At 54.3% G+C, this 22,193-nt stretch overlaps 8 protein-coding genes across 8 annotated transcripts; 5 read left to right on the plus strand and 3 right to left on the minus strand.

Annotated features, from left to right (window-relative positions):
- Nucleotides 1-984: 984 nt before the first annotated feature.
- mge1 (GrpE, mitochondrial) lies at nt 985-1,764 on the minus strand (the record flags this gene model as incomplete). Its single annotated transcript, XM_053194228.1, has 2 exons — nt 985-1,428; nt 1,501-1,764. 2 exons carry the CDS (start codon nt 1,762-1,764, stop codon nt 985-987), a joined length of 708 nt encoding a protein of 235 aa, XP_053048425.1.
- Nucleotides 1,765-2,347: 583 nt separating this feature from the next.
- Nucleotides 2,348-3,486, plus strand: rpb3 (RNA polymerase II subunit 3; the record flags this gene model as incomplete). Its single annotated transcript, XM_053194229.1, has 3 exons — nt 2,348-2,410; nt 2,473-3,038; nt 3,096-3,486. The coding sequence occupies 3 exons, from the start codon at nt 2,348-2,350 to the stop codon at nt 3,484-3,486; spliced, it is 1,020 nt and encodes a 339-aa protein (XP_053048426.1).
- A 639-nt stretch (nt 3,487-4,125) lies between these two features.
- On the minus strand, nt 4,126-5,533 carry DIC1 (Mitochondrial dicarboxylate transporter; the record flags this gene model as incomplete). Its single annotated transcript, XM_053194230.1, has 3 exons — nt 4,126-4,225; nt 4,294-5,000; nt 5,279-5,533. The coding sequence occupies 3 exons, from the start codon at nt 5,531-5,533 to the stop codon at nt 4,126-4,128; spliced, it is 1,062 nt and encodes a 353-aa protein (XP_053048427.1).
- An 891-nt stretch (nt 5,534-6,424) lies between these two features.
- MSF1 (phenylalanyl-tRNA synthetase alpha subunit, mitochondrial) lies at nt 6,425-7,980 on the plus strand (the record flags this gene model as incomplete). The annotated part of the gene is made up of 2 exons (XM_053194231.2): nt 6,425-6,560; nt 6,647-7,980. 2 exons carry the CDS (start codon nt 6,425-6,427, stop codon nt 7,978-7,980), a joined length of 1,470 nt encoding a protein of 489 aa, XP_053048428.2.
- A 5,031-nt stretch (nt 7,981-13,011) lies between these two features.
- On the plus strand, nt 13,012-13,767 carry N0V96_001649 (uncharacterized protein; the record flags this gene model as incomplete). The annotated part of the gene is made up of 1 exon (XM_065756283.1): nt 13,012-13,767. One exon carries the CDS (start codon nt 13,012-13,014, stop codon nt 13,765-13,767), a length of 756 nt encoding a protein of 251 aa, XP_065615523.1.
- A 749-nt stretch (nt 13,768-14,516) lies between these two features.
- On the minus strand, nt 14,517-16,260 carry N0V96_001650 (uncharacterized protein; the record flags this gene model as incomplete). Its single annotated transcript, XM_053194233.1, has 3 exons — nt 14,517-14,897; nt 15,050-15,805; nt 15,874-16,260. The coding sequence occupies 3 exons, from the start codon at nt 16,258-16,260 to the stop codon at nt 14,517-14,519; spliced, it is 1,524 nt and encodes a 507-aa protein (XP_053048430.1).
- Nucleotides 16,261-17,755: 1,495 nt separating this feature from the next.
- RRG9 (Required for respiratory growth protein 9 mitochondrial) lies at nt 17,756-18,465 on the plus strand (the record flags this gene model as incomplete). Its single annotated transcript, XM_065756284.1, has 2 exons — nt 17,756-17,895; nt 17,973-18,465. The coding sequence occupies 2 exons, from the start codon at nt 17,756-17,758 to the stop codon at nt 18,463-18,465; spliced, it is 633 nt and encodes a 210-aa protein (XP_065615524.1).
- A 691-nt stretch (nt 18,466-19,156) lies between these two features.
- N0V96_001652 (uncharacterized protein) lies at nt 19,157-21,801 on the plus strand (the record flags this gene model as incomplete). Its single annotated transcript, XM_065756285.1, has 3 exons — nt 19,157-20,513; nt 20,900-21,186; nt 21,316-21,801. The coding sequence occupies 3 exons, from the start codon at nt 19,157-19,159 to the stop codon at nt 21,799-21,801; spliced, it is 2,130 nt and encodes a 709-aa protein (XP_065615525.1).
- Between the last annotated feature and the right edge of the window lie 392 nt (nt 21,802-22,193).

Raw genomic sequence — 22,193 nt, forward strand, 5'->3', positions numbered from 1 at the left:
TGATGCCCAGTTGATATTGACTATGCGCTTCCCCGAGGGAGAAAGGCGGTCGGCAGCGCAGAACATCACGCATTTCGCCTGGTCGGGGACTCTCAAAGTCCAGGCTGTGGTTGACTCTGCTCCCTAAGTGGCTGTCGCAATCGGTAATGGTCCGACTTTCTTGACGAGACTATTGCTTTGAATCATCGGGTCTCGATATTTCGGCTTTCTGATAAGTTTCTCATGAGCAAACAATTAGGTACTGCCAAGCTACCATCACCAGTGTTGGGTGGGACCATTGACTAACACCATGTCGCAGGTTGGGTGAACGCACAGTTCTTGACGAGTTCTTTCGATTTTGTCCCCCTTTTTCAGATTGCTCTCCACGAACGATGATTTGTGCCATGATGTGGCCATTGTTCGAGTGCGATACTCTATGTTGAGATAACTGGAAGATGTTGGATTTGCCCATGAGCCGAGGGCGGCCTTACGGCGTTGTCAGTGTAAATAGAATTTGCCAAAGTATTACGTTCAACCTTGACCGAATGTGGCCGAATGTGATTGCAAAGACCGGAATGTAATTATGCGTGTGTGAATAAGACACAGGGAGATTGAAATCTCCTAGACGGTATGATTAAATTGTACCAGAGCTTTGAGAAGAATCATCAGACCCCGAAGCCCCTATTCGGGGTCTATGTATACACAAACGTATCCAGATTCTATCCGTTTCTTCTTTTCATCCAGCAAAAAGGCCTTCCCATTTGCGGCCCCCTTACATTTTTTTTCCGCCATGCTATTGTCACATCATGAGAGGAGCATTATACACCGACCGGAACGCCCAGTTCGCTGTTCCGGGAATCGAGAGAATATCGTAGAACATAATGGTACAAGGGGGGTTGGTAGGTTGCCGACGCCTCCAGCGGTCAGCCGACCAGCCCCATGATTTTAAAACAAGATCTTCGTAGAGATCGGTAGTGTGATGCAAGAAGTTGAGCCATTGGCCTCTTAAGCGTTCTTAACGACGCCGACCTTGGCAGCGCGCATCACGCGACCGTTGAGCTTGAAGCCCTTTTGCTGGACGTGGAAGACGGTGTTGTCCTCCTTGTCGGGCTGGGGTGCCATGAAGGTGGCGTCGTGCTCGTTGGGGTTGAACTTCTCGCCCTCGGGGTCGAAGCGCTCGATGCCGTGCTTCTTCAGCGTCGACATGAGAATGTCGTCAGTCATCTTAAGACCCTCGTACAGGTTGGCGAGGTCCTTGAGGTCGCCCGACTTCTCCTCGACTTGGAGCTTCTCCTGGGGCACCATGGAGAGGGCACGGTCGAGGTTGTCGATGCTGTCAATGAGGTCCTTTGAGAACTTCTGCAGGGCAAAGTCGCGCGCCTGCTTGACCTCGCGTTGTGTGCGGTCCTGGAGGTTACGGAAGTCGGCAATGGTGCGAAGGCACTTGTCCTGGAGAGCTGTATGTTAGAACTGGGTCTCGAAACTCGATGTCCGAGATCGGGGAACAGAATGCGAACGAACCTTCCAGTCAGCAGCCTCCTTCTCCTTGGTCTCCAGCTGCTTCTTCAGGGCAGACTCGGCATCATCGGCGGGCTTCTCGCCCTCCTTGGTGGCCTCGGTGGTCTCCTTGGCGTCGCTGTACCATCTCGCAACGGCGGGTTGCGCAGCTCGTATCCTGAAGGCAGGGGAGCTCTGGAACTGATTTTGGAAGACAGACTTGGAAGTCTGGGTGCGGATGCCGGTGCGCACTGCGCGAGAAGAGGTAGCAATGGCTTGTCTGAACATTGTGGCGGTTATGGTGTTTGCGTGAGAGACTCGGGAGGGCGAAAGCGTGGTTGGAAACAAGGAGGCGATGTAGGGATTGGTCGCGTGTACGGAGAAGCTTTTAGAAGAAAATGAAATTTTATCGGAATGGCCCCAAGTGACGAATTGCCGTCCCTTGAACCCCCGGCCACGCGGGAAAGTTCGCGCCCAATCATAAGATTCTAGAGAGCTCCATCCGGGGGCGGATGAATCAAGGGACCGCTCACAGCTTTATCGATAACACTAGCGCCAAGGCAAGGCCAACGCGCTTTCAGCAGGCGCCAGGCGCGGTCGCTGCACCTTTCAATTGGTAATTCAGTGGCACCTGAGGCGGCAGCATTCACTTTGGCTCTGGTCGCAAAAATATCCATTCAGCCTCCCCTCCACCGTAACACAATCGCCAACTTCCACCCGTTCCATCCGCCCCGCGACCCACGATAATTACGATTGCCAAGGCGCTCTTGCTTCTTGTATACACGAAATCGAATACGTTTGCCGCAGCATAATTCGAATTGCCTCTCAGAACCTTTGGCCGAGCTATAACTGAAAGGAAAAAGGCGGCGCGATGGATTACGAGCCGATGCTGTTGGATGGCGAGTCCGGAGGACCATCGATCAAGATCTCAGGGGTACTACTTCCCAAATTCACTTAGCTAGTGACTTTCAAACTGACAGCCGGGCGCATCGTTAGGCTGATAACATCCACGTCAACTTTGATCTCTCGAACTGCGACCTCTCCTTCGCCAACTCGCTGCGTCGCGTTATCCAGGCCGAAGTCCCAGTGATCGCCATCGACCTGGTCGAAATCGAGGCCAACACATCTGTCCTCGCCGATGAGTTCATCGCCCATCGCCTGGGTCTAATTCCCCTCCAGTCCAAGGACGTCAACAGCTTGCTTTACACCCGAGACTGCGACTGCGAGCAGTATTGCGACAACTGCAGCGTAAAGCTCACGCTGCATGCGCGATGCTCGTCAGACGAGACCATGAAGGTCTACGCTAGCGATCTTATTGTCGACAGCTTTAGGCAGAACGGCACGGTGGGAAACCCTGTAATCCTCGACCCTGAAGGACAAGGCTCTTTGATTGCCAAGCTGCGCAAAGGGCAGGAGCTTAAGGTGTCATGCATCGCGAAGAAGGGTATTGCAAAGGAGCATGCAAAATGGATGCCGACGTCTGCCGTTGGGTTTGAATACGACCCTCACAACAAGCTGCACCACCTGGACATGTGGTTCGAAGAAGATGCCAAGGCCGAATGGTGAGTGACTCGAATGACATGCTCCTCGAAAGATGCGAGTCGCTAATGGTAGCAAAGGCCTGAGAGCAAATATGCCAAGATGGAGGATCCCCCACAAGAAGGCGAAGCCTTCGACTACGACGCGCTCCCCGGCAAGTTCTACTTTGAGGTCGAAGGTGTAGGCAGTCTGGAGCCGGATCAGATTATCCAAGAAGGAATCAAGATTTTGCAGGAGAAGTTGGCTCTTACGCTCCACATTCTCACAGGTGAAGCAGATGACGATGGCATGGGCGACTTTGATGGACCTCGCAGTCCCAACTTGGACATGGACGGCGGCAACCCCTGGCAAGATCAAGGCTACACCACTCCTTTCAACGGCGGCAACCAGACCGCGTGGGGAGGCAACGCAACGACACCCTACACCACAACGACACCTTACGGCGCCTCCGGACAGTCTGGATGGAACTGAGAGAGAACGGCAAAAACAAAATCATAAAAAGGCGTTTATGTATGAAAACCACTTTAAGATCTGGGGGCGGTAATGGAGTTTGCGAAATTTTGCAAAGAAGCTAGCTTGGCCATCAGCTGGCTACATCAGCCTAGCTCGGGAGAGGTGGAGTTTGCCTGAAAACGCGCCAAACGGAACCAAAACGGATGACAAGATGCACTCCGCATTGGCAAGAGGGGGTAGGCTTCTCGGCCTCCTGGCGGCTGGACCTGAACCCAGACTGGCTTGGCTTATAGACACCCGTGACAGGGGATGACGGCGGTAGAGCAATCATAAAACAAGATAACAGCCCAAGGGCGAAGAGAGGTAGGCGGGGTTCGATTTCGGCCGAGAAGGTAGCTCTTCTTCCGGATATCTGTAATACAACTCACACACAAACCTCACACGAAGCGAACATTAAATTGCTGCAAAGAGAACCAATCATATCTTTCTTTCCTGTGTATTCCCTCCATGACTCCTGTCAAATGCAGCAGAGTTGCCTCTTTTTCCAACGCCTCCAAACATGCCAAGATGGTACTAGTGATGATGATGCAGCGCCAGTCTATCTAGGTATTTTAACGCTCATTCTATAACACAACACAAGCCTTTTTTGTGTCTCTATTACCCCTTGATGGACGCATCTTCACCGTTGCCGATATCAGCAACCTTTCTATAGACCTTGCGGTGCATTTCTAGGAAGACAAATGTACAGATGGTTTGTCTAGGCGGGGTTTAGTAAAGCGTACAACATGTCCATCATAAGAGCAAACGGGGGGGACAAGAACGTACGGTCCGAGGCGGAGGAAACTGGGTACCCAGCCCTTGAACATCCACCCAAGGCCCTCGGCCTTGTAAATCTTGGCCAGGGTATGCGCCAGCCCCTCCTGGGTGCTCGCCGACATGACCCGCGTCTTGATGACATCAATGGGGCTCGTCACCGTGGCGGCCATCACACCAGCGAGGAACGAGGCCGTAAAGTGCGTCGTCAGGTTATCACCCATGGGCGTGTGGCGGATGAGCATGCCCTTGAAGGTATCGTACGAAGCGAGCTGCGAGGCCGTCATGGCCGCGGCGCGCATGCTGTTGGGCAGGACGCCCCTGAACCAACTCATGATGCCTTCCTCCCGCGCCATGCGGAGCATGCCCTCGAGGGCGTGGCTGTAGTTGCGGCGCTCGGCGGCGGGGAGGGCGGCGTCCTGCTGCATGCGGACGTTGAGGACGTCGGCGGCGTTTCCCGAGATGCCGCCGACGAAGCCCGCGGCCGAGGCCATGGCGACGAGGACGGGGAAGGAAGGGGGTTTGCCGTCGTTTGCGCGGGTGGCGCGGATCTTCATCTCCTCGTAGGCGCCGAAGCGGACGGTGGAGTAGGTCATTTGACGGAGGAGGGAAGCCGAGAGGCCGTTGTAGAGGCCTGTCACGCCGTGGTTGCGGATGATGTGGGTGAAGGTGCCGACCATGTTCTTTGGCGCGTCGGGGCGGCGGACCTGGAGGCGGACCTAGAAGAGGGTGGCATTGTGTAAGTAAGGAAGTTCTTGCTTTGAGAGCTACGTAGATGTGTTGTGGTTTGCTACGGCTCTTGGGAGAGATTGAGTTTGCTATCGTGGATCGAGGGTTTTGTTCGCTGGTGTATTGCAGAAGTGGGAGCGCATTACCTTAACTGTGAGACATTGTCAGCTCTTGGCTCACTCCAAAATTTGCGATATCGCAGGCTCTCTCGCGCCATATCTCGAGATCAAGGTTGGCAGGACTTACCCAAATCCAGGGGATGGGTCACGCAGGCGGCCATACTACTGGCGCTGCCTCCGAACCAAAAAGGATACCTCAGCGACGGTTCAGCCGTCTTCTTCTGCTTTTGAGGCGCCGGCGTCGTCGCTGTAGCCGTCGGTTGCGCTTGCGACTGCTGCTTCTCCTGGACCCCCTCGACCTGACCCAACTTCAACGGCGAGGGCTGCGACGACGACGACCCGGACGGCTCGTCGGCCGGTTTACTGGCGACCATGTTGGAGGAGGCGGCGGCGGCGGACTGCATCGTTGCAGGGTGTTGCGCAGTTTCCTATGATAAGCTCATCCCGTTACGGCGCAATTGAACACTGCGTCGCGAAATTGGCAAAGGATCCGTGAGTGAAGAAGCACAAACGGACGACCTTTCTCGGATTTAACGTAAGTTATGTCCAAGATTGCCTGGTTTCCCTCTCTCTCGTGTCGGCAATTATCAGCTGGGTAGCGTGTGTTGCTGAGACGTCACTTTTCGGTCGTTGCGGTCGAGTGACGTCTTTTTTTTTTTTTTGTTATAAAGCCGACTTCGGGGGAGAGGGTGTGGTCGTCCAGGAGGCCTTCTTTTTTTTTGTCGCTACTTTTGGGGTATGCAGGTGGTGGGAGGAAGAAGCCGAGGAATTGGAGATCGGCTCGGTTTATCGCGAACTTTTTTTTTGTCGTTATCTTTTTCTCTGATTAAATTAACACCGATTCGGCTGGATGAGGGACGCGCTTCAAGTCGGCTCAAGGGAAGCAAAAACGAGATTTGCTGATTTAGCAAGTCCTCCCCTTTCAGAGGGAACCACCTGCACCGACAAACAACAACCGAACCTACTACTTCAATTTTTTGGTGCGTCATTGGGCCTGCAGCGAAGCCAGGGTGCCATGCGCTAATGAAGGGCCTCTCCGGACCCTTGCCCCGGGGGAGTCGGCAGGGTCTGGCGCCGTGTGCCCGCCCCGGGTCGCAATGCCAATTGGCTTGGCCCGTGCATCCCGTAGCTTTTGTCAGACTTCTGGTGATCGACACTTTTTTGACTAACTGCTGCGAAAGCTCCCTTTTCCTAACGGCAGCCATTGTCGCAACACTATATCGAAGCTCTACGCCTGTGATGAGCACATAGAAAAAGGGCCTTTGCATCCGGACAAGGGCGTACACAGCTTCGAAATGCTCGTCCCAAGATTAGCCGGGAGGCAATTGCAAAGTTGCTTCCGTGGCGCCACCTGCGCCGCGAGAGCTCCTCGACAATGGCAGGCCATCGCCTCATTGTCGATGACCGGTGGCCGGCGCAACTACTCCTCAGGTTAGATCATAATCAACCGGTCCTTGACGATCTATAGTCTAAACAGGCAGCAATCACAGAACCCTCGACGATTTCAAAAACCCTAGACCAGAAAAAGACCGTCGAGGTCAACGGCCAAACGATACCGACAGACACCTGGTTCAACGTCCCGACAAACGTCCTCGACGCCGCCTCGCGCAAGCTCCACCTCCAAAAAGACCACCCCGTCTACATCACGCGACAAATTATCGAGTCGCAGTTCCCTGCGCCCACCTACAAGTACCACAACACCTTTGACCCCGTCGTCACGACGCACCAGAACTTTGACTCGCTCGGGTTCCCCCTAGACCACCCGGGCCGCGCAAAGTCAGACACATACTACTTCAACGAGCACACCCTACTTCGCACGCACACGAGCGCCCACCAGGCGCAGACGTTCCAGAAGAACCTGAGCGAGGGCTACCTCATCAGCGCAGACGTCTACCGCCGCGACGCCATCGACAGGAGCCACTACCCCGTCTTCCACCAAATGGAGGGCGCCCGCATGTGGGACAGGACAAAGGTTCCCAACGGCGACATCGCCGCCGCCGTCTGGGAGGACCTCAACAGGCTGCCGAAGCACAACGTCAAAGTCGAGGACCCGCACCCGGCCTACGACGCGGAGCGGAACCCCCTACAGGAAGGCCACCACTCCCCCGCCGAGGCCGAGGCCATCGGCGCCCACCTAAAGCGCTCGCTTGAGAACATGGTGGTCGAGATCTTTACAAGAGCAAAAGCCGCCGCGGCGAAAGCGGACCCGGACTACAAGGACGAACCCTTGCGGGTCCGCTGGGTCGAAGCCTACTTCCCCTTCACGAGCCCCTCGTGGGAGCTCGAGGTCTACTACGCAGGCGACTGGCTCGAGGTGCTGGGCTGCGGCGTAGTAAAGCAGGACATCGCCATCAACGCCGGCGTGCCGCAGCAGGTCGGCTGGGCCTTCGGCATCGGCCTCGAGCGCATCGCCATGCTCCTCTTCCAGATCCCCGACATCCGCCTCTTCTGGTCCAAGGATGAGCGATTCCTGAGCCAATTCAGGGGCGTCTCGGACCAGCTCGACAGCATGAAGCGCTTCGTGCCCTTCTCCAAGCACCCGGCCTGCCCCAAGGACGTCTCCTTCTGGCTCGGGAGCACCTCCTCGGCAGCGGGGGGCAACACGAAAGCCAACACGCAGGACTTCCACGAAAACGACTTCATGGAGCTGGTGCGCGACATCGCCGGCGAGCGGGCCGAGGACGTCCGGCTGGTGGACGAGTTCACGCACCCCAAGACGGGGAGACGTAGCATGTGCTATCGCATCAACTACCGAAGTCTGGAGCGGACCCTGACCAACGAGGAGACCAATGAGCTGCACAGCGAAGTGACCCGGAAATTGGTCGAAAAGCTAGGCGTCGAGATCCGGTAAGGGATGACAAAAGAAAAAGGCAACCACTGTGCAAGCAGTTGTTCAACGTTGGCAGAGTTTGAGGGGTAAAAGGGGGCTGTGCTGCCAACACTTTGTTATTCCCTCATCTTGAAGATGGGACGGGATCCTGATCCGATGGCGGTGAGTAAGTCCACATTCGGCATGCCATCAGTCTAGTGTAACTAGAACCTGGCGTAAGTTATAAGCCTCGCTTGAGGGGTTGTCGCGAGAAGAGAGTGCTGCTAAGCTTTTAGCTTGTGCCCTGGCTGTGTGCCCGTGTAGAAGAAGAGGCCGTCACGCCCATTGTATGATATCAATTTTTCTGTACTATCAAGAACCCCCCCTCCCCCCAAAAAAAAAGGATGGACTGAGCTCAAGCTTGGTGTTTGTGAAGGCTGAGTTGAGCTTTGAATCAAGAAACAGAACTTCAGGGGAAATTACGGGGACTCGGGATTTCCTTTGATCCCGTCGTCTTGCAGATAGATGTGCTGTGTTTCTCGGAAGCTATGATTCTGAAGCAACCGTGTGATGTACACATACAAAACATCAGACCAACGGGGAAAAAAGGCAGTAGTAGGAGAGCCGTTGAAAATTAGCAGTGGACCGTGGACCCGCCCTGTCAAGCGTCCGAGCATCTCGGAATAAGCGCAGAGAAGACCTCACTGCTGCTGCTCCTCAGACGAATGTAATCATACTTCCATATTCTGGTTGCGGGAGTTCAATTCCGCCGGTTCGAGAAAGAAGCAAAAAAAACAAAAAATCTGAAGCATTGACGCCGGGGTTGCAGATCGGTTGTATCATGCGCAAAACCTACACACATAAAGCTCGCGCGCAGCAGCACGAGCGCATTAGTCTTCGGGAAGATGGAGCAGACCATCGACCCGTCGTCCCATCACCAAAAACTTGGGACGGTCGTGCAAAAGTCAGTTTCAAGGCATTTCTTCTTTCCCTCACATAAGATTTCAGCCAATCCCGGTGCTCGCATTACAACAAGAAAGATGAGACTTGAGCCGACCTACAGTATGGTGGTGGAGGGTAGAGGGTTTGCTCGTTTGTTAGACGGTCAAACTACACAGCCCATGTACCCTTGTCGAGCTCTCGTCGTTCATTGCATCAGACCAAGCTGTGATTGTTGCAAAAGATTTCCTCAATGCTGATTTCCCCCTCTCGCAAGCGAGTTCCTTGTAATGTTGCCCAAACGGATGAGATGATTTTGCCATCGCTTCAGGTCCGACTCGGCAGCAGAGTTTATCAGGCGGTAATCTCTCTGGGCATGCAATGTCTTTGGTGCAAGGAAGCCCCGTGCTTGCGGCAGATAAGGTGCAAGACATATCGAGCTTGTGAGTTCTCTATAAACGTCCTGTTCTTGGAGAAACGCGGCAAACGGTACCTGAGATTACGGACGGAACAATTCAATCGATGGCCTGCAAGTCAGCAGTTGCAAAAGCACTCTTCTGGGGCCGAAAGAGATGATTCGGTTGTCGGTCGTTAACTGTCGTGCAAGCACGTTAAGAGACGAAGACTCTTTGCTATAGGCGCAACTTGCCCAACTAGGCAATCGGCAGCCGGTATTATCTGAAATGGCGCCAGTGAAAAGAGAGAGTGTCGGAGGTACAGCGAAATGCAGAAAAAAAGAGCATGCATGTCTTGGCCTAGAACGGTGTCTGGGGAAGCCGATTGCAGCACGAAACATCAATCTGGCAGGTGGAAAGTCTTGGTATTTTGCACAGCCTCGTTTCCAGATCGCCAGAGGGGTATTTGCTGACCGTACAGCAAAACCGTAACCTTCCGTGGCAATGGGACAGAGGGGGAGCGTTTCTGCGGCGTGTCGGGGCGATCGGGTTGAAACATTGGCGAACAGCGTCGCAGAATGGGTGCTGCTGCTGTTGCAGCGATCAGCGGCTGGGCCGTGTTGGTTGCTGAAGGCAAATTTCATTTTGTTCGTCTGCTGTCCTCTGGGCTCTGCGGATAAAACCTCGATATCCATTGTGGCTGATTGTCCCTCTGGAGTTTGTTCAGGATCAGACGAGTGTGTGCACTGGCAAATGTCTCTAACCAGCGGCGTAGGGAAGGGGCTGAGGCTTGGTGCAATTTGGCGCGGAGCTGGCTGAGCGAAGACAAAATTCGTAGGTTGACTCGTATGCCGGCGCGGGCTGAGCCGGCATAGCGAAGCTCAAACTTCAGAGGCGAGCCGCGACTGAGGCTTTTCGGAACCCCATCCCGCGATAAACATCGCACGGGGTGACGGAATGCCTTGCCCCTATTCATCCGGCCGGTATGTCATAGCATGAACTCCTAGATCAAGGCAGGTTTCTTGCTGAGTTGGCGCCGCCATCGCTGCGGTTCGTTGAGGGGGGCGGCGGGCTCGCATCATGGGTGAGCTCCCCTCCAAAGCCAAGCCCCAGCCCCAGATGATATGATGCAGGCGGTTGGAGGTGTTGCTCAGCCAAGACCAGGAATACAAGCTTCGGTCATTCAGATTACACTGCAACCTGCCGACAACATGGTCAGAAGAAATTTCGGATAGAAGAGCGAAGCTTTGTTTGATAGCATTGCAAGTGGTCCAAGGAGGCGCCGCCCCCAAGCCCATTATCGAACCGTAAACTCCAAGTGTTGTAGATACAGTGAGTGGTTAAGACCGAACTCGCCTTGTGAACACAACATTTGCTGCACAGCCCCCATCACTCCATGGACCCTTCCTTGGCCAGGGACTGGACGTTGTGGGGGTTTGACTCGGGATCCCTGGAGTCTTTTTTAGCTTAACCGCGATAGCGCAAGAGCGGGGAGATGAGCTGTCGAGGTGTTGGTTGTCGAATCACTGAGTATAGTGACGGTCGACAGGTCTGGTATCTGCATCTGTAGGGTAACGTTGACATTCGGAGTATGCCCGAGTCCAGACTGGGCATCTTGAAGATCAGAGATGCAGGTGTCTCTGGAAACGGGTGGCTGCATACCACTCGGAATGGGCGCACCGGAGGTATCCCAAGACGCAAGAAGCGACGGGAGACCCAAGCCCTCGGTGGCTGTCTGCTGTGCCTGTTTCTCGCGTGTCCAGGGACGTACGGGAAGGGGAAATAAGAGAGACCCGAGTGTGAGGTCACAGGACAAGGTGGAGGGATACGGTGGACAAGGTGGGAAGATGGCGATGCGCCGCTACCGAACGTAGTGCTGTCTTCGGCTGCCGTAGCTGCGGACAAGTAGCGGGTCGAGGCACCGATTCTCAGCGCTTTGGAGCCCAAGTCTCGCTCCAGAGCGTGCCGTCATTATTGACCACGTCCACCTGGGCTCAGTTCAGGTCGGACGGATAGTGCGCTGGGCGTGTGGGGGAACAGCCGTGGAAGAGGCTCCGGTCGTGGATTTGTTGCAAGGGGAGGCCTGCGGGAGGCGAAGGCGACAACGACAACGAGACTGCGTGACTGGGCTGTCGCAGCAGTGCCTGCCCTGAGGGAACAGCCGTGCCAGCCAGTTTGGGTTCAATGGAAGGCAAGCACCGCCCTCATGGCACACCGTAAAAGTCGTCACGAAGGAAATTACCGATTGAGGCGGAGATAACTGGAGCCGCTACCGTAACGGTACGTACTCGGATCTAGCCCGTCTAAGTGTCTTAGCTCATCCGTTAAGGAAGAGACCAAGGTGACCAGAACACGGAAACTGCGCGTAAAGAATGGCTGGGGTGGCGAATGGTATTCTCGACAATTCGATTTCCAGCGGGGCCGACGAACCAAGACCTGTTCGATTCGTCAGTAGTCTGCCTTGACAAGCGGTTCCGTCTCCACGCCAGCGAGGGACGATAGAGGTCCAGGTCTTTCGTGGATCATTTCCCACGAGCCACCGGGCCAGTGCAACCGCAGCACGGCGCGAAGCAAGGGCAAGGTCTCGTTGAGGATGAACTTGAGGTATGGCATGGCAGATATTGCAAAGCAATGTTGCGGAAAGCATCCCGTGGACACTTCAGACTTGGAGTATGCCAAGCCTTCTGGAGTGGGAGGGAAAACTTTTGCCGTATCATTTCTCTCTATCCGTATTGCCTCTTGCTCTTGCACAGCCCCAATTCATGTCAGCCGTGTTAGTCTTGACCCTGGGCTGCTGGATGCCCAGTGCTTGCCTCTATCAGTCTCTCTGCTCGGAGGCAAGGTAAGCTGCCCGGTAAGTTGGTGAGATGATGAGCCGAATGAGCAAAGTGACTTACTTACCTTATGGCCTCTCTCACATCCTGTGTACGGTTACACTACGATAATACAAGCTGGTGCCTTGCCGCTATTCTCCATGCGTCGTCCGATCCCGATGTGCTCCTTCTCGCGCCAATGCACCTTGGCAAACCCTCGCGCCCTGCCTTGCTGTGAAGCTTTTCCCACCATGAAGCCTGGAGTAAGCTGCCCTGTGGCCTGCGCTCGCAGCGACCGGGCTGTAAATTGACTGCGTGACTAGCAACGTAGGACGTGACTATGTTGTCCGTGGGAACGGATAAGGAAGGGGACCGTAGGAGAGTCCCCGTCTGCCCGCCTGCCGTCTCCACCACTGTGACGGCGCTCTCCAAAAAGGCGGCGAAACTTCAAACGGGCCCGTGAGTCTTCCCGTTTCATCCACACAGACACTCCCAGCGCCCCACTCAACGTCCAGAGGCAACGGCACCCCTTCCCTCTAAGGTACCTTACCTTACGGAGTACAACTCAGCCATCCACCATCCACCTGGCAAGCCTGGCACCGTCCACCATTCCAACCATCCCACACTCCGCCCGACCCCAGTAGTCCCTCAGTAGCGCCTGGCCAAGCCACTCTCTCACTGGTACGCTCAAACATATAACCAAGACCGCCTCCCGCCAACCACCACCATCATTCTTCGTTCCAACTCCAGCAACAACCAAAACACTACACAAACAACCTGCAATACTGCAAGCCTCTCTTCTGCAGATGAATAAGATCACTACACAATTGGCGTAGAATACACAGTAAAGAGCGAGAAACGAACGCCTTGCCATACCGCAAAACCCACACCTCAACCACATACACACACATACACAACCAGCCAAAATGGAATCACCTCAGTTGGATACCCGCCCCATCTTCTCGAGACGCTCGACAGGCTCCAACAAGTCGCTCTCCCTCGATCTCTCCTCTCTGCCGCCTCTGGTTCAGCCGACCCCGCCCACAAACACCCTCCTCTTCACAAACCTGAACGACACCTCAATCTTCCGCCCCGACAACCTGCAGACCATCCGCGACCTCATCCTCAAGACGGCGCCAGTCCACTCATGGGCGCCTCTCAAATCCTTCCGCCGTATCGTCGTTTCCTTCTTCTCAGAGGACGACGCCATCGCCGTCCGCCGTGTCTGGGACGGTGAAGCCGTCATGGGCGAGCGCGTCCGTGTTTACTTTGGCCAGCCTACTCCTGTCGAGGTGACCGATCGCCACCTTGCCCTTCCCGACGCAGGAAAGCTCTTCTTCATCTCCCCCCCTCCCTCGCCACCCCACGGCTGGGAGATGAAGCTCGAGGATGCCCCCAACAAGATGGTGCACGCAGAGGACCTCGCCGATGCGCTGGCCAAGCTCCACCACCGCCCGACGGGCGTCGAGACCCCCATCAGCCCCGTCGACGGCTCAAGACAAACGCGCAGCAGAAGCTCTACCCTGCTCTACCAGCCTGACGTCAACGGCACCAGCCCCGATCTGCCCGCCATCTGCCTGGAGGACATGACCGACGAGCCCATGGAGTTCAGCCCTATCGAGCCGAAGCCCATCATGGCGCATACTTCCCGCCCACCCGTGGAGCTGATGCACCACGCATAATTCTTGATTTCAACCGTTTTGTTTTTGATAGAGCGATCTTGGTCAGGCGTTGGATGGTACGATATTGGGACTATGGCGGTTCAGGAACTTTGGGCACGCATATAGCATCGAACGGGCTTGCGACGGCGTTTTATGGAAAGTCCACAGCTTGCACATTGGAGCGGTACACTTTTTGGATTGAGGAGGAATATTATTCGAATGGAATCGGCACTATCACACTGTCGTTCCTGGTGGCGAACGAGCCAATTTTTTGCGCAACAAAAAGTTTCTGTCGTGTAGCTCAGAAGCACACAAGGTCTTTTCCTGTACACTAGATTACCCTTTCGCTCTCAGTTCTGAAAGGCAGCGAAACAAACAAACTTGATTACCAACTAAAAAAAAGTGGTGTGGACCCCTATATTTGTCTCAGTACTGTGATATGTAGCTCAGCTCTCTACTACAACTTCTGCAACCCGAAACCTGCAGCAGAGACGTTCATGCTGTGGAGTCAAATTCGTGGACTGGGTGTACGCAAACCCACGAATGACGCGCGCCAGACCAAACGGTTTGATCGTCGGATACAGTGATCTACCTACACTACGACTTTCGAACCCAAGGGCAGAAGGAAATCCGGCCCCTCACAGCCGATCGGGGATTAGCTTGTCGGGGATTGAGTCTCATCCACGATTGTTTCTGACGTATGATGGGCATTCTTGTTCCTGCGAGGACTGACTACCTTGTACCGTTCACCGGGGGGCATCATCGAATATTCAAAGAACAAGAACACTCCCAAACAGGGCCGACGCCCCGCGGATCCCAAGCCAGGCGAGCAGACCTGCCAGTGTGACGGCCACGCTTAATGCGATGAGGCTCCGGCGTTCGTTGCTGCGCACGCGGCGTGTGCTTGCTCCTGCTCGTGCTCCTGGCCTTGCGCCGCCCGCCGCCTTTGCATCTGCGGGGGTGGAGCCGGGTTTGTGAGTTGGGGACGGGCCCGGGTGCTGCTGCTGCTGCTGCTGCTGGGTCCGGGCCGCTGCCTCGGTGGACATGACGTCCAGGGTCGGGATGTACTTGAATTCAAAAGTCGTTTCTTTTCCGAGGGCGCCGAGCTCGGGTTTGTGGATTGTTAGGTTGAAGAGGGCTCTTGAAAGGTTCTAGGGAGGGGGGAAGGTTGGTTTTGATTAGTATTAATTCCAACAAAGTGGTCCATCCGTTCTTTCCTAGGCCAGTCCATCGACTGAGAACAGTCGACAAGAGTGCTGGGGGGTCGGGGTTGTTCCTCCAACACTTGGCTGGCAAGACTCACCTTGTTCCTAGACTCATCCCAACTGGGGAACAAACGTCGAGAATAACACATGAACATGAAGAAGAAACACTGGCCCAGTATAAGCAGCGAATAATAAAAAGGCGGCCTCTCGACGGCGAGAGCGCGCGCGAGCTTGGCGCCGTTGAGCCAGTACGTCTCCGCGGCGAGGAACTCGCGCGAGACGTGCGAGGGCGGCTGGTCGGCCAGACCCGTGAGGACGTTGTTGGCGAGGGCGCGCGAGGTATCAGAGGGTTGGATCTCGGAGGCGAGGAGGGACTCCATCGTCGCCTTGGCCCTCGTGAGCGTGGAGAAGGCGTCTGTGGGCGTGCCCATGATGTAGGCTACGTAGCGCCACAAGGCGAGGTAGTCACTCTTTTCGCTGTTTTTGAGATAGATGCCCTGGCGGGGCAGGCCGATCCAGAGGAGGGTGGAGGAGAAGGTTGATATCGTGCCGACGGAGTCCAGGTCGTTTACGGGTACGCCGTAGGCTGCTACGTCGTAGTAGGAAGGTCTCTGCTTGGCGAGGAGGAGGATGCGGCGGCGGACGGCGGCGTGGAGGAGGCGGACTCGGACGGAGGAGGCGTGGCCCTCGCCGCCCGGTTGGACGGAGGGGAGGTCGCGGGTGACTTGGAGGATGTGCTGGAAGGTCTCGAGGAGGCGGCGGCGGGTGACTTTGACGCCGAAGCCGCCTGTTCTCGAGAGAGTTTCTACGACGCGGCGGCCGCCCATGCCGCCTACGAGGGATTGGAATGTGAGCTGTGGATTTGGTGTTAGTGAGGTTGAGGCGGGGATGTATCGTGAGGTGAGTTTGGCTGGACACTCACGGCGAAGATGGCTGGACCTGCGTATCGCAGGAAAACTTGTTGTCCGCGTTCGATTTGAGCCCAGTCGACCCATGGCGGGATAGTGTTGACTTCAGTCCATAACTTTCCCAGAACCTCGTCTGCGTCTGCGTTGTCTCTCAAAAGAGCATATAGGTCTCGATGTGGCTTCGCGTCCTGAGGAGAGTCTGCCTTCTCATTTGGAGTGGCTGAGGATCTAACTGGAGGTGATATCTCATCCAGTCGGTCCAGTGCTTTAGCGCCAAGCTCATCAAAGGTGTATATCATCGGGCGAAGGTCGTCGGATGTGAGATGCTCGTCGGTCCACTTGAACCAGTAGTCCCAGACTTCTCGCCACTCTTCACCCCGGTACCAAAGGAGACCTGCCATTACTGGTACTGGAGTTATAAAAATCTTGACAGTATACAACTTTAAGAAAGGCCAAATGAAATAAATATAGGAAACCTCAGCAGTTCACCAAAGTATAAGTTTAAGGAGAAAAAAGTTGAAAAGGACCCGAAAGTCTCGGTGTTCAGTACGCCTTGGCGAATCGGGGGGGCAAAGCTCAAGCTAAGGGCGGAATGACTTCATAGACCTCAAAAGACTTGTCTCATCAGAAACTAGATGTTATCAGACCAGCCCGAACTATTTGTTCCAATTTGAGCTCCAGGAATCATATGAGATGAATAAGTACAAGAAAGTGAATGCAAGGCCCTGAACGCAGTGCCAGAAAGAAAAACCAACTTTCACTTGGAAGTTGGAGACAACCGAAGTGGTGGCCCTTTTCGGATGAGGAGGGTTTGACACCTGACTGGGCGAATCACCGGACCACACCGGTCGACCTGTAAGCTGGCTGGGAAGATGAGGGCAATTGCTACTTAGATTGGACGGAGATGCAGGCATGTGCTTCGGGAAGGCTGGCCCCACGGCCTCAAGACTGCCAAGGACATGGTTGTGCCATGATGTTTGCACGTGATTGGGCCTCCTTTCCAGTTATGAGGCAGGGGCTGTACTACGAATGGACTTATCATGACCGCAAATTCGGTTGGATAGAGTAGGTTCCAGTATCTATGCTCTATCAAACTGAAAAGAGTTCTGAAAGTAAGGTCGTGGGTTGTAGTGGATGTTGTGATGTGTAAGTGGAAATTGCGCTTCTCTTTGATCACTTCAAACCGATGTTGGTGTTAGTGCAAACGATGTAAAAGCAGCCCACGGGGGTCAACAAACATTTATGACATGACCTAAGAAAAAAGAGGTCAGAACAACAAAAAAAGAGTTCACCTCGGTAGGCTACATCACTCGGTGCTCATGCTGGGATTCGAACTCAGGTAATCGCTAAGCCTGTCGTCGAGTAGGCTGGTTGGCGTGGAATTGATTGTTGACCTTGAACCACTCCACCACCCAGCAAGTTTGTCCTGACCCGTCGACCTAGACGGATGCCTGCTTGCTGGTGAAAGGGACTGGATTGAAGGGGGGTATGTAGGCATCCTGTGTATATTCATTCCGATGATAGCATGGGATGAAGCTGAGGCTTATCCAAGTAACCAAGGTACCTAGGCGCCGTCGGCGGGGCGCCGCTCTCAAGTGCTGACTTTCCATGGCCGCCCCGCTGCGAGCCCTTCCACAGCAGCCCCTGCAAGTACCCGGCGCAGCGGCGTTTTTCCGCCGGGCGCCCCTGCGGCGGGTTCCCTCCTGTCTGCGCGTCCCGTCCCGTCCAGTCGCGGAACCAGATTAATTAGACTCGAGCTCGACTTTTTTTTTCTCCTTCCCGGACCAGCAAACGCCTCCTTGTCTAACCTCACCTCAACCTACCTAATATCCAACCTTGCTCCAGAGTTCGACTTCCTCCCATTTCATCCCGAATTAGAAACCACACAATCACACGATGCTCTGCTCTTGTCGCCTGAGCCCCCTGCGACTCTTCGTCCAGGGCATTTCGCAATTGCATCTCTCTGAACCCGTCGCAACGAGACTCCCGCAACACCTCAAGAACACCCGCACCTTACAAATCAGCCAGACCTCAACGTTTGCAACTTCGGCCGTTCACAATAAAAGCGTGACTTTATACCATTTCAACAAGGAGGAAAGGAGGCTACATCAAGAGGACCACTGGAAGAACAACCTGACGAAGAACCGGCGAAACCGAAAAGAGAAAACTGGCAGCTCCAAAAAGAGGCTCTAAAGAAGAAGTTCCCCGACGGCTGGAATCCGCGCAAGCGCCTGTCCCCGGATGCCATCGCCGGCATCAAGGCGCTGCACGCCCAGTTCCCCGAGGAGTACGATCTCAAGACGCTCGCCGACAAGTTTCAAATGTCCCCTGAGGCAATCCGCCGTATTCTGAGGAGCAAGTGGCAGGCGACGCCCGAGGAGGAAGAGGACAGGCAGGAGAGGTGGTTCCGGCGCGGCGTTAATGTGTGGTCGCGGTACGCGGAGCTGGGTCTGAAGCCACCCAGCAAATGGCGCCGCGAAGGCGTTACCCGAGACCCGTCGTACCATCAGAACCGGAAGGAGGCGATACAAAGGAGGAAAGAGGAGGAAGCCAAGGAGAACGTCGGGGAGAGGCTGCAGCGGAAGCTGTCTGATACTATTATGTGAATGCTGGATAACGGCGACCCTGTTTCTTTTCGACCAGCAGCTCGAATATCATCTCAGCTCTTTCGTAATATCGGCCGGCACATGGCCTCAAAAATCCAATAATGAACACTACATCAACACACATCTCGAGCGCAGCGATTGTCGAGCTCAAGTGGTCGAATATGCGCATGGTGACGGAGCCAATCATTCACCCCTAGCGGCTGCATGAACCCCATACTTCCCATTGGATATTGCTGCCTGTCAGCCTTCTTTGCAGCTGTAAAGCCTCACTTCGCGCTCAAGTCGAAGAGCTTGTCACTGAGAAACATACCAACTGGTCTTTGCAGAATACACGAGTAGCCAGAAATTAGTCATGAGACTTTTATCCACTGAGACGAGAGAGTTCGAAGTTTTTGGTCTTGAAAATGCGCCACCTTACGCCGTGCTATCTCATCTTTGGGGGCATGACGAGGTTCTATTTCAAGACGTGAGGGACGGCCGACTTCTACGTCCGAGAGATGGCCTTCGAAAGCTAGCCGCCGCTTGTCATGTTGCCCAAGAGCGAAAGCTCAGGTATATCTGGATTGATACTTGTTGCGTGGACAAGGAAATCGAATCCGAACGAAGTGAAGCAGTCGAGTTCAGCTTCCGCATCTTCAGATCAGCAGCGTTATGCATCGCCTACCTGTCTGACGTTGGATCAGAACGCGCTATGCCGGCCGGGCATGTTTATTTGACCGACAGGAATCTTGACGACAATCTGGAGGGCAGATTTCGACACACATTCAAACGCAGTAGATGGTTTACGCGGTCCTGGGCCTTGCCGGAACTTATTGCTCCACCCGAGCTTGTATTCTACTCCCGTGGATGGGAACTCATCGGCACACGATCGGAGCTCCGGAATCACCTATTTGATATTACTGGTGTTGACACTTTTGTTCTTCAAGGTGGTGATCTCGCAAAGGTATCCGTGGCCCGGAAGATGTTCTGGGCTACGAATCGCAATGCGTATCGACTTGAGGACATTGCATACTCGTTGGCAGGTCTATTTGGCGTCGAGATGATGCCAATTTACGGGGAGGGCAACGAAAACGCATTCTTACGTCTGCAGGAACACATTGCGAAGACTGTCCCAGATCCAACCCTTTTCGCCTGGAGGAAAGATTGGCTCCAGAAGTTCACGACGTGGGATAAGTGCAAAGAGCTTGTCAACTCAAGGTACCTCCGCGACTTTTTGGCAAGCAGTCCAAGTGCCTTTAGCCACTGTGGAAGCATGTTTCCCGCCATGGCTACTGTTGACGACAAGGAGCCAAATCAGAGAGACTTCGACAACGACGATGACGACTATGCGTGGGAAACTAGCTCAGTGGCATCCTTTCAATCGTCAGCAACCACTCTGATTGAGGGTTCGACTTCGACACCGGTCACATCGGGCTTGGGCAACGCGATATCATTCTTGTCCGAAAATGATACTTTATATCCGCTCTTCAAAGCGGCCATGCAGACGCCTGGAGTGGGACTTGACAGACTGCGGAGGAACCTGACCCGGATATTGCGAAACTTGGGCCTGGAATTAGCAGTAGAAGCGACATCCAAGGAAGAAGCTCTGTCCGCTGTGTTTTTCCGTATCTACCGGCTGGCAATCGCGTCAGGAGTCACTTCGAGAATCGCCGAAAAGAGCCTCGCGCCCATCGCCCTCGACCAGCCGAGGACCAACAAATCAGAGGATTTTCCAGGCACCCTGTATGAGGATCCTCGTCCAGATGAAGTTGCACAGCTCGAGCAGGAAGATGACAACCTTGACCAGGGAGAAGGCGATGATGCTCCCGAGGAGAAGGACGAACAAACGAACGAGTTGGACTTTGAGTCTATCAGGGCCTTTGTTCTCTCCAGCGGGGCGTTCGAAAACATGACGAGGAGGCTGTCCGATTTCGTCAACCCTACTTTCCGCACCCTCGCCCAGAAGCTTGTTGCGAAGGTCCTCGAAGGCAAGGACACATTGGAGGACCAGTATTGGATCGACATGAAGGACAAGATGCAAGTCGTTCTGACGGAGCTGGAAGAGTCGAGTCCTGAAAACGTGATGCTGGACGTCAGAAGCACACCAAAAAGGCTCGATGTATTCCAAACTTGGGTGGAAAGAATGACCAAGGAGGATTGGGATTGGTGGCCGCTACCATCTCCCAAGTGTGCTTTGAGCTCCACTGAGGCGCGAGTTGGGTGGCGCTGTGTAAGTTTGACGCATCAGTCACTCAGAGATTCATGTTGCTAACATTGCACACTCAGAGGTGCGGCATATCAAGATGGGAAACCGTGCCAGCGTCATTCGCAGGTAATATTGCAATGCTGCTGCTGAAGTATCCTCTCGCAAGCCGGAACCATACAGCCTCAGCAACCAACCCGGCATCAGACGCTCCGCCGACGTCTTCGAAAATCGATAACACCTCATCGCTAGGAACAAGATCCATCAAGTCTTCCAGCGCCAACGAATTATCAAAGCTGCCTGGCCCAATGTCCTCGCCTAGCCAGGAGAATCAGACTGGTCAGAAGCGCGATTATCCTCGGCTGAGGTACATCTTCTTGCTCGCGACCACGGGTCGGCATCGGCTCAGGCAACTACCCTCGCTCTACCTAGACACCGCAGACTTTGGCCAAGAGTTGCGAAAGGCGTACCGCGAGCTCAAAGGCTTCTGGAGGTGGTGGTTCTCGCCTTACAACTTCTCTCACTGCGAGTTTGTGCGTGTAAGTGATATCCTCTTCTTGGTCCTAAAGCGAGGCAAAGACAACAATAGACTCTTTCATATCACGGCCTCTCGGGATGGATAGCATAGTAGCCCGCGAGCCTGAAGAGCGATACTAAACTTTTGCCAGTTTGAAAAATTCTGCCGCAATGGCTTCGCCCACCGTGGCCTCGAAGTCCCAAGCACATCTCAAAAGGACTACTACTACAACCCACGTCCCGCCCTTCGCGAACCCCCCGTCTCTCCCGAAGAATTCAGCCACGTGTTCCACTACACGGCCAAGAGCGAGTCTGTCCTCTGGAACTCGCTCGGCCTGCCGTTCTACGATACAGTGGAGGCGCTGAGCGACGATACCGTAGGCTGCATACCGCAGCGGTACCACTACCTCGACGAGCGGAGTAATCGCAAAGAGGACTTTTGGGGCCTGTATATCCGGGAACGGCGGTCTGCGCTGATGACGTCGGTGTATATCCTGTTGTGCCTTTCGCCGTTTTTCGTGTTTTGCTTTTTGTACTTGTTTGGAGTTATTTCGGGAGATATACAGAATGCGACAACGCCGCTTGCGTTGGCATTGACTGCTCTTGGATTGTTTTTGGGATCTATGATTAAGTCTTAGGAGGGCAGACACTTACTTTCCGTGGCTTCAGCTGGATCATATGAAGATGGATGGTTGCTTGGCGTTGGAGTCTAATACCAGAAAAGGGTTGAGTCATTGTCACAGCTGGCGTGTCTCAGAGGTCGGTCCTCTTTTTCACCTTGTTACTTCAATTCTCACAGCACTACTACTATAAGGTTCAAAACGCGTGAAGAGTATGTGATCAACAAACAATGAAAGGACGTATTAGACAAGTTCATAATCTCAGCTCTGTGAGTGCAACACCATGTAGAGACCGGCTTTGATAAGTGCGAGGTAAGTAAGGATTAAGTGACCAACCATTACATCGTTGCTGTACAAACACACAACCTGCACTCACTCATACATACCAAATTTCACTTATTCAACGAACC

Source organism: Colletotrichum fioriniae, assembly GCF_027942845.1.
Source record: "Colletotrichum fioriniae strain IMI 355084 chromosome Unknown scaffold_1, whole genome shotgun sequence".
NCBI classification, from domain to species: domain Eukaryota; kingdom Fungi; phylum Ascomycota; class Sordariomycetes; order Glomerellales; family Glomerellaceae; genus Colletotrichum; species Colletotrichum fioriniae.